The 11,241-nt window shown below is 38.5% G+C and overlaps 1 protein-coding gene across 1 annotated transcript; it reads left to right on the top strand.

The window, feature by feature from the left end:
* Nucleotides 1-6,848: 6,848 nt before the first annotated feature.
* gpr20 (G protein-coupled receptor 20) lies at nt 6,849-8,803 on the top strand (the record flags this gene model as incomplete). Its single annotated transcript, XM_083990298.1, has 6 exons — nt 6,849-7,046; nt 7,153-7,419; nt 7,538-7,782; nt 8,058-8,142; nt 8,300-8,425; nt 8,591-8,803. The coding sequence occupies 6 exons, from the start codon at nt 6,849-6,851 to the stop codon at nt 8,801-8,803; spliced, it is 1,134 nt and encodes a 377-aa protein (XP_083846424.1).
* Between the last annotated feature and the right edge of the window lie 2,438 nt (nt 8,804-11,241).

Genomic DNA, 11,241 nt, shown 5'->3' with positions numbered 1-11,241 from the left:
GTGCGATGATGAGGTGATTTATCTTCTCAGCATCACATTGTTGAACACTCACTAATGTTCTTTGGGGGCCATTTACGTGACAGGTGCACAGTGAGAGTCTCACTCTGTTGATTATAAATACCCTGACGTGGTTGGTAATGGTTTATAGGAGGCGTGCTTGGCAAGCAGGTGTGTTTTATCTGACTTTTCAACTTGCATCTTAATAAGAGGAATATGTGTGACTATTTGTACAAGCAATTGACTATTCAAATCTCTCATAACTCCCACCCCAAGGAAAGTGGCCACCACTGCCAAAATAGTGAGCTTTTCCTGCGGGACAGTTGTAATCCTCCATCCAACCCACCCCCTCTCATTCCTGACAAAAAAAAACCATGAGAGGACAGTGGGGGAGCAGTCAGAAGACCAGAAACCTCGTCATCTGTCGTCTATCATCAATATTCAGACTGTCCCTGACATAAACAAAGCTTCCCAGTCCCCCCCTGGTTGGACAGACTCATTGATTCACTGTCTTTGTACTTGCACACATATACACACACACACACTTACACTTTACACTGAACACTTCTCTCTGTCTTTGTCTCCCTATCTTTGCTTTGTCTAATTGTTGCTTTCATTCCTCACCCCATTCTCTTGCTCTCTCCCTCTTTCCCTCTCTCCTTCCCTTTCTGTCCCCATCCTGCAACTCCTCTCTGTGCTCGTCGTCCTCGGTAACAAGTTGATCCATGGCTCTTCTCCTGACATCCGTTATTCCGGATCTTTCCGAGGAACGCTGACGGGCCGTGAGTGATGATGATCCGCTAGACAGGAAACTGAAAGACACAAACCTGCCTCATTCTGCAAGATGGATGGAATGTAGGTCCAGAGACATGTTATAAAGAGACAAGACTTTTACACTTACATTTGAAATCAACTTTTAGTGAAGCATGTGTGTAACTGATACACAAAGTATATAGTAGTGTAAAAGAAGTGGCTACAGCATTTAGTAACTGATGCATGTGCACTTTATGCAAACACCCTTAAGGATGCATCAGGAAAAGGGTGTAACATCAGATTGGTTGAATGTATATCTAAAACAAAACTCCTGTAGCCTACATTATCTCCATGCATTTCCTCAGGAAAAATATGAATAGATTGGAGCTTTATTTAGTCCCTCCGTTCTCCTCTCTACAACATTCACGCAGGCAAAACCTTCAGCACTAAAACTGTATTTTTATTCATATTTCAGTCTCAATTTTTGATTTTTGTACATTTTTCTTACAGCCATTGGAGGTTTGAAACTATTTTAATCATCTTGAGAGAAGTGATTACCCTCAATTAGATAATGCCTGTCTTCATTTATTTTCACCTTTAGTAAAAACAAGTGTCAAGATGAAAAAACATCAAATCTCTCGTTAAGCCCAATGTGTTTCATCGTTGGGGTTCAGCAGAGAGAGATGAAAAGGTGTGCTCCGGTTCAAGATTTTGTGTCTTGAGTTTATTTTTAATATATCACTGAGAAAGCAGTCACGACAGAGCGCTGGTATTGCATCGCTGTCATATTTGATCATGAATCTTTAAAAAAAAAAAATCTGCCTTGCAAGGTTCTTAGTATTTCTGTAAAAACATTAGGTGTATAAATGCATGTCTTGTGAGTGATGTTTTTGTAAACCTGGCACAAATCAGAGCACTTTCTGTTTTCATCTTACAGTTCAATTCCATACATCACTCTCCATTCATATATCAGAAGACACAGACAAATCCCTTTTTATTTTAAATCAAAAAGAAAGATGTTTATGAAAGCATCAACAACACTAATTCAGTTTTTCAGAATGATTTGAAGAGCCATTCATTTTCATCTACTTTTGTAATTTTGACTCACATCTTGTCTTTAAAATGTTATTTGACATAAAGGGTGTGATTTAGATTCTTTTAACAGTGCCATGTTTAACATCAAAAGAATGTAAGTTAACATTTTTTCCATCATGTTTACACCTGCTGCATAATTTTTTCTTTGATCATTTCTGTACTTGTGTCTCTTGAAATGCAGCGTACTTCACACTCAACAGCATTTCCCACCCGTTACATACTACAGTGTAACCCTGCTCCATGAAGCTGAGCCCTTTAGCAAAGCCTGATTAGTTTGTGCAATTGCATTCAAATGTACCTATGTGGAGGAGGCAGGTCTTGTATTGCTCCTCATGTGAGATTACAGAGCTTTGTAGTAAAGAATGTCATGCAGGATATGAAGACTCCACAATAACTTGATAAAGAGTGATGTATGTTAAGACACAAAAGAGACAAATCACTTGAAAGAACCAGATAGCCTGAAAAATGTGTTTCACTTTAAAAGAGGCTGTATCTTTATTTTATGAGAGGAAACACATACTTTGTGTGGGCTCCATTTAGTACAAGTCTTATTTATGAAAATATTTAATGGTTTGGTGAAGGACTTTATGGACCCACACAGTAAATCACACACATAATGAAAAAAATGATGCTTCTGATGTTGTGTGTATTTGTGCATGCATTCTTTTCTATTGCGCATACTGTACATGGGTATGCATGTGCATGTCACAGCAGAATGTAAACACATACTAAGACTTCCTGTCTGAGCCCAAACTGGGGGAAGATTTAGAGAGAGGGAGGGAAGTAGACAGACAGAGGCATTAAGGGAAAAGAGAGACACTCAAAATGATGAGAGAAGAAAGACACTGAAAGGAATGAGAGCTACAACAATAGAAGCAGAAAGATTTGAAGATGTTTGAGAAATTGAAAAGTGTTCAAACTGCTTACAAAGTGACAGAAATGACAAGGAGACCTCTTGAGGGACAGATTTGAAGAAGAGTGTTTGCCGCATCCAGCGGGCATGACTTGAGAAACTGTGTGGAGAGAATCAACAGACACGGAGACAAGAGAAAAGAAATTCCCACTGAGATGCTGAACCACTCCAGACAAAAAAGTAACTGACCTACGTGGATTTCCAGAGATGATACGAGGCCACAAAGGTCACTGAGGGTTGAAACATCCTTAGTTGGAAGAAATCCAGCATCGACCGGTTGATCACTGAGCAAGCATCTGTGGACCAGGACAAACATGAGGACACAGACACAGATTTGAAGTCCAGAGTTTATCTCCTGGTTTGACCAGACTCATTTTTCTTCAAAGGTAAGATGTCATCCACAGTGGATAAATAATGTCTACATTATGAATGGAAAAACAGTGATGTCTCATCCTGGAAACCAGACTAATCACAAGGTGCATGTACAAAAGTAGAGCTAAAAATCACGAAATTGTAGAATGACAAGTGAAGTCTAAGTATACATTCAATGTTCAAAATACATACTGAAGAGAGATTATATTTACAGCACTTAAGTGAGCACAACTATGCATTGAGTTTTTTCCCATATAATGAAACTAAACATCTGTGAATAAAGTATTTAAAGAAGACAAACATCCAGATCATGTAATATATTACACAATCAGGGAACGTGCAAAGGCCACTCTGAACCACAATTGCAAGTAGATCTATCCCTAAATTTAGAGCTACAGCAGCAACAAAATGTTCCATTTGCCTCAGGGGTTCTCTGTAGAGCTATAATTTGATGCAGGACAGCGTGAGATCTGTATACCAGTATTTCATCCTGTCTCTCTTCCTTATATATATATAAAAAAAAAAAGAAAGAAAAAAAGACCAATATATATATATATATATATATATATATATATATATATATATATATATATATATATATATATATATATATATATATATATATATATATATATATATATATATATATATATATATATATATATATATATATATATTGGTCTTTTTTTCTTTCTTTTTTTTCCTTTTTTTTTTTTTTTTTACAATCCTAGGCACACACAAGCATGTACACACACCCAACCGGGACTCCCACGCTGCTGGAATTTATTTGGACAGTGTTATTTGTGATCTGTCTCTAGGCCCTCTGCTCTCCTTTTAGTATCACTTTACAGTGATTACATCACCACTGTCTTTGATGTTGGAAAAGCAACGATAGGACAGAAACAGTGACGCATTAGATTATCAAATAACCTGGGTTGAATCAATTTAGAAAATGCACTGACTTCATGTGTTCTTCATTTCTATATTCAATTAGTGGCTCTGTACACATGCACAGTGTGTTCTCAAATTAGTGTGAAAATAGACCAGTTACCAAGATGTCAGTGAAGTGAAATGATTTCCTTATCCATGACCCATTTTCAATATGCCTGCATAGCCTACATGATTACATTTTTATAATGCATTCAATTTAATTAAAGAAAACAGCCTAATGAAACCCAATAGTTGGTTTTATCTTAATAAGTAGTAATAAGTGTTGAACAATTTTAAATTGTGGCCACTTGGGTAGAGGACTAGAGGAAAATTGGGCATGAATGTCTGTTGGACACTTTGTAATCCACCCATCAACTGTAAAGTTACTGAAAACCTCAAAGGTCAAACATCAGGGGATTTTTGCTAACATTAGGATACATCTTCATGTGTTGTGTAGTTGCATGGCTCTAAGGAACTCACTAGTTAGCTAAGCTTTGACAATGTCACCGAAAAGAGCTGAAATACTTCTGCTGTCATTTGTTTCTCAACACATAAAGTGGTCCTACATAATTTCCCCAAAGCAGTGCTCATAACACTTGTTAGCGCTGTTAATGATGATGAAATAGCACCAGTACACCGAATAATATCAGGGGATATTACTGTGAAAACAGCCATTTGTTTCCTTCAATAGTCTTAATGTTCTATGGCCAGACTGGTCTTGGTAATGTAGATGAATCATATTATTCATGCCTCATCCTCAGCTGAGCATGTTATTCTCATTAGCCTGAATAGACCACATTTTTCATCAGCTGGATGATTATTTTGCTGTGAGAGATTACTTGTGAATCATGAGCATATGCAGAACAATATGCTGGACTTCTTAAACCTTCCCTGTTGGGGACTCACATGAGCAATTAAACTACATTTGTCACAGAAGGATGAAGTAGCATGCTAGCCGCAAGCTAATTAGTCATTTGGATGCTACAAGGAATTTGTGACATTTAACCTCATATGGTTTGGAATTTTGTGTGTGTTTCAAATGCCAGATTTTTAGTTTGATTGAATCAATCTCCCTTTTAATCTGATTCTGTCAGCTATGGGAGTCCTCGGATCAGTAAGAACTTTGAATTTAACCAAAAATAATAGTGAATTAAAGACAAAACAGCACAGCTTGTTGCCTTGCATCAAAATCATTTTGACACTGTTCAAAATATCACATACTGTACTCTTCCCCCTCTTTCTTTTCTCCACACCTATCCTTCATCCTTTTCTTATTACTGACTGTCCTTCATGGGCCCTAAAGGCTCTTTCCTAATATGGCCATTGACCACTTTATGAACCGTATCAACTGATGAGGAAACACCTATAAGGACAAGGAGCAATTCATATTATGCTAAATTGATATCTATTCTCAGACTATATCCCAGTGAGATATCTCGTGCAGTGCAGTCACTGACTGCCCTCTGCTGTCTTTGATATTCACACCTGGTAGAATCTAATGAATATTTACATATTAATCTCCTCAAATCTAAAAACATTGTATGGAAAGGGTCACATCTTTAACTCGAGTGTCTCTTTTTATGAAGTCTCATAACAATGGGATGCTATTCCACATTGTGAGACATAATCATCAAACTGTCAAGATGTAACTTCCCTGAGGATGACATACAGTAGCAGTGCTGATCTGTGTCATCTACAGCCGTACTGCAGCATTTATCATAGTTAGGTTTTAGGATGATCAGTGGTTGTTTTGTCTTGTCACTGTTTACACAAAAATGTATTTTCTTGGTTTTGGTGAATATCATTGGAAACTTAATGGAAGCTGCTGCATTTTAATAAGCTGCTCCAATTTGATTTGTAGCCTATGAAGGTGATATGGAGTTAGGTATAAAATGGTATAAAATGATGTACCCACAATAGCATCCCAAATCACTGCACTTTAAGTATTCACCAGCTCATTCCTAACAAGCATAAAAAGAATGTTCTAAATTAATGAAATGACATTAAAACATGAAATTGTAAACTTCCCGAAAATAAGGCTTATGCAATTCACCCAGTTCCATGTGTTTATCCCAATTACGAGAAGAATTCTCCATCTTTGTTAGAGGTAAATAAACTCACACAGATCATCTCTGAGACAAGGATTGATTCACACAGACACTGTAGGCATAGATAAATAATTATAAGTAAATAGTCTAAATAAATCAGATATTGGGAAGAAGTGGCTTGGTCAGCGTGGCCATGCCAACAGCAACAACCACAGCGAGGTCAGAGGCGGGGGGAGTGGATGCTTGTGAATGTCTTTGTGTGTGAAAGTCTAGTGGTGGGGAATATTTAGGAATCTGATCATTAACTGGATAAACAAGAGTAAGACAGGCTTAAATTAAATGGTAATTTTAATTTTAAGATAAAAAAGGAATCTAACTTTAAAATCAATTCATTATGCCTGGAGGAGTTTGAACCTTCACCCTGGTTTGTATGTTACCCTTTAGTTTCCATCCAGCGTACATTACTCCCACAGAATTTTGTTGTGATGTGGTAATCTGATTTCCCTGTCCACTCCAATGCTACTGTGGGTCCAAAACAGCTGTGGGTGTAAAAAAAAAAAATACATGATGATATAAATACATTTTGCAGCTTGTACCCAGAGTACAATCTAATGTAAATGTTTACATTATCAAAACACTGTGTCATTTTGTCTGACAGCTTCTGCACCAGCTGCAAATCATCATCATTGTTCACCTACTTCAGCTTCATCATCACCATCATTATCCTCATCATCACCATTATGATGAACTTCAACAGTACTGAGTCCTGGGTTGTTATCAATACTTCATTCCCCATCCTGCCTGTAATAGCCAGTCCCACTAACAGAAGTGGTATGGAAGCATATCTTCAAAGGCTGGCTCATTTAGATGAAGGGCTCTACAATGACTTCTACGGCCTCTGGATTGCACTGATGGTCATAAACTCTCTCATATTTCTGGTAGGAATGTTTTTCGGAGTTCTTTTTGATCCACTTTTGCAACCATGCTAGTCTGCACAAACTCTAATTTCCCTCTCCTTTACTTTATGTCTCTTTGCTTTTCTAGGTGGGCATGGTGCTCAACACAGTTGCACTTTATGTTTTCTGTTGCCGCACCAAGCAGAAGACCACCTCAGTGATCTACACCATCAACCTTGCAGTGTCTGACCTCTTGGTGAATCTCTCTCTTCCGACTCGCATCCTCCTCTACTACAGTGGGGGGGAATGTCTTACCTGCTCCTACTTGCACATCTTCAGCTACTTTGTCAACATGTACTGCAGTATCTTGTTTCTGACCTGCATATGCGTCGACCGCTACCTTGCCATTGTGCAGGTGGGTTTTTTTTTCTGTATTTTATTGACAGATTCCATCTCAGTTATATTCTCTGAAACCTAAATTGTCCATTTACAGCATACTGGACTTATTGATTTATTTTCTTATGTCCTTGCAGGTTGAAGCTTCCCGTCGGTGGAGGAACTCCAGTGTTGCCAAATGTGTGTGTGTCTCTGTCTGGCTGTTTGCCATTGTGGTCACCTACTCCTTCCTGTCCTCTGTTTTCCAGCACACAGGCTGCTGCCTCTCAAAGCTCCTCTTTCTCACCATTACTGAGTTCTTTCTACCCCTTGTCGTTATTGTGGTCTTCACCTTGAGGATTATGTGGGCCCTTGCTGACCGCCGCCTGATGCAGCAGAGCAGGTATCAAGACTTACATTAGAAGGAGATGGAAAAGAATACAGAATACCAAGACATTTCACACATTTGTTTAGTTTGATGTTTAATTTAGTTCATGTGCACATAAGACATATGACATAGGACATAGGTTGAAGCTATTAAGCTTTAAAATGTTGTGCCTTATTTACATGGTGCTGAAAAACTTCCAAAACTTGAAAGTGATGAAGGAACATTTGAGATTTGCAGCTCTGAGCAGCTGATGGGATGTCACAGTGATGGTCTGAACTGTGTTTCCTTAGGGAGAGGAGGAGGAGGGCTGTGCAGCTGCTCAGCACAGTGCTGATCATCTTCACCGTGTGCTTCACACCCTTTCACATTAGACAGGTGAGTGAGGATGTACAGGTATATGACACATGAGAAACCATCATCATATTTTTGGAGTCTTTTAACTCTGAAGCAGTTCCAAAATATCAAGTATTTTTGTTGGCTTTGGTAATACTCTGGTAAAAATTACGTTTTTTTGTTTGGTTTTGTGATGAAGGTGGTGGTGTACTTTTACCCTGAGATGCCACATCATGTGATTGTCTACCACTTAACCGTCACTCTCAGCAGTTTGAATAGCTGTATGGATCCTATAGTCTACTGCTTTGTTACAAATAATTTCCAGGTAAGACTTGAAACTCATCTTTACTCTTTATATCGCATCTGTCTTAATTTCGTTCATCCCAACAATCTTATCCGTTTATCCATCCATCCTTGCCTGCAGCCGTCCACTACTCACTTTATTCACTTATCGATGGACTGAATGATTCATTGCCTTTTTCTCTTCCAGGCCACTATGAGACATCTCTTCCGTCGTGCAGAGCTTGAGCAGACCAGTGGAGACATAATCAGTATGCAGCACAGCTCCAAGGCCTCAGGAGCGAAGGTCAATGCCATCTCCAATAATGTGATCATGATGACCAAGATTCCCCCCCCCAATACTCTATGTAATCTCCAAAATAAATCCAACCCAGGCCCTACCTGTGCATTTCCCATAGGGTGATAGCTGTGGTTATTGGTTACATGTTGACCACTGCAAAAAAAAAATACTGTATTTGGGAATGATAACCACTTTAGTGCAGCAGAGGGCAACATTGCTCTCTCATTGAAGATCCGTTACTGTAAAGCATGAGGCCAAAGACAATTTCATCAGTCAGATGGAAGCTTGGTTAGATAAGTGAGAGCACCAACATTGTGATTGTTTGAACAATAGTTGGGCTGTAATCACATTGCTTTAGTACTGCATGACACAGTCTGACATAATGTTAAATGAACACTGTCATTTTTGCTTAATCAACAATGATCAGAGTCTGTCTTGGCAGGTACAAAAGTCATATTAAATATACATTTGAAAAAGAAGGGTGACATTTTATTTGGTTATTTTCCTATATCTGATGTTGATGGGATCAATATCTAATGGATGAGTGGGCAGCATGAATGTATGATTGTTATTTGTGAGAAACGTCTTTTGATTTGACATTTAAAGAAAGAAAAGTAGTAATGTTTCATTATAGGCTATTTAAATCATACACCAACACTTTTAACATTCGCTTTGTTTTGGTATTATTAAAGAGTGGCCTAATAAATTAAGCATTCTTTTTTTGAACTGAACAATAGTGTACAAAACCAACTAGGTATACTGAACAGCACATCATGTATAAACATTATAGTAATACAAAAATATAGATAAAGGAATAAATACAAAAGGTTGGTACAAATAAAAAGAAAATAGTTCAGTTAGAGGTTTCAGGGGAAAACTTTTCATAATGACTAATGAGTAGGTAGCCCATTGGTTTTTTGTTGTTGTTGTTGTTGTTGTTGTTTATCAAACTGAGAGATTAAGCAAAGAGCTCAGTTCCAGGAGAAAAGGACCTACCTTAGGTGGTGATTTAGCAAATTTATGTTTGTGAATATTAAAAATTGCATAAATGATAAAGTTCATCAGGTGTTCAAGAGCGCCATCTTCTGGATTAACATAGTAGCCTAGCAAATAATATAATAAAACCCTATAATTAAAGACAGTAGACAGATTTAGCAGCGTTGGAAAAATGAGACTCAAGATCACTCTATTTTTTTTAATAGCCTGTCACAATAAAAAAAAAAAGTGAAATTGTTTCTGTATTGTTTATAAAGGTACAGGAGGCAAACTTAGCAGTAATACAGTTCACAGAGTATTTATTATTTAGGATTTTTGTACTTATTTAGCTTTGTTCGATACTTTGAAACCATAGGGGTTACATGCTGTCATTCCGACCCCCCCCCCCCCACCTTTGTGGTAAAGAACAAGGATTTGTTCATTATAAGAATATTTCTGTTATTCCAAAGAGAAAAGAGAGACCTCCAATTTTACAAAAGATATTTGGGGTGACTGTAGTTTTTCATCCTCAGTAGGTGAATGGCTTGTCCACGTCATAGGCGTTCCCGTTTGGCCACGCCCCGCTTTGTTACTGTGGAAACCAATGAGACTGATGAGTTTAGTAAACCAGATGGTCACTCAGTTAGCTGGCAAAGGTTAGCCAGATTGCTAACTTAAAAAAAAAAATCGACAGTTTTGCCTCGACGTTATCGAAAATATTCAAAATGCGGAAGTGGCTCCACCTCAAGTTACACGGAGTGAAATCTCAGGTATGTTACATTTTATTCTCTCCGTTTTTCAGTGGTTCCCGTGTCGCAACCAACTCGCTAATGTTACGTTACGTTAGCTGTCAGATTCATTAGCCCACCTAGCTCGCTACAGGGACGGTAGCGTCACGTACAGTAAATCACATGTCAGTTAGTGAAGTTGGTGTTTCCAAAGTCAGGCGTTTATCAACCAGCCGGACGAAAACACGTCCATCTATCGGCGTGTTCGCCTTTCTCTTCCCACCATGTGTCAGACTGGTCTGGTAGAGCGTCTGTAGCAGCGTCTGTAAGTTACCTACGTTAGTTAACCTGTTAACTGGGTGTAACGTTACTGTAGAATAGGTTGGCAGGTCGCTCAGGTAAGTCAGCGTTGGGAAGAAGAGCGGTCCCTGAGCTAAACATGTCCTGACCGGTTCACACACACACACACACCAAGCTACTACACATTCCGCAGGGAAGGCAAAACAAATCGTAAACAGTTGTTACAACACACAGCACAGGAGCAAGTTGCTCTGAGAAAACACTATGACAAAGAAAAATCCACAGTGCTGCCTCGCGTCTGTGGGTTTAATGTCGTTTAAACATCAACCCCTACCAGACCTAACCTGTATTATACCGGTTCTTCCTTTACCTCAGGAAAAGGAGACGCATAGTGACTGCATACAGTAATGTTGATAAATAAAGTGGGCTCATTATCTCAAAAATCACATCACATTGCCATCACAGAGGGTTTTGAACGTGTGATCTACAATACCTGCTTAAACTGTTATCAAATATGCAGCAGCTATGGTGTTGCAATATGGCTTGATGTCTTCTTGT

Source organism: Trachurus trachurus (genome assembly GCF_905171665.1).
Source record: "Trachurus trachurus genome assembly, chromosome: 16".
Lineage (NCBI taxonomy): Eukaryota > Metazoa > Chordata > Actinopteri > Carangiformes > Carangidae > Trachurus > Trachurus trachurus.
This window is presented reverse-complemented; position numbering and strand designations above follow the sequence as displayed.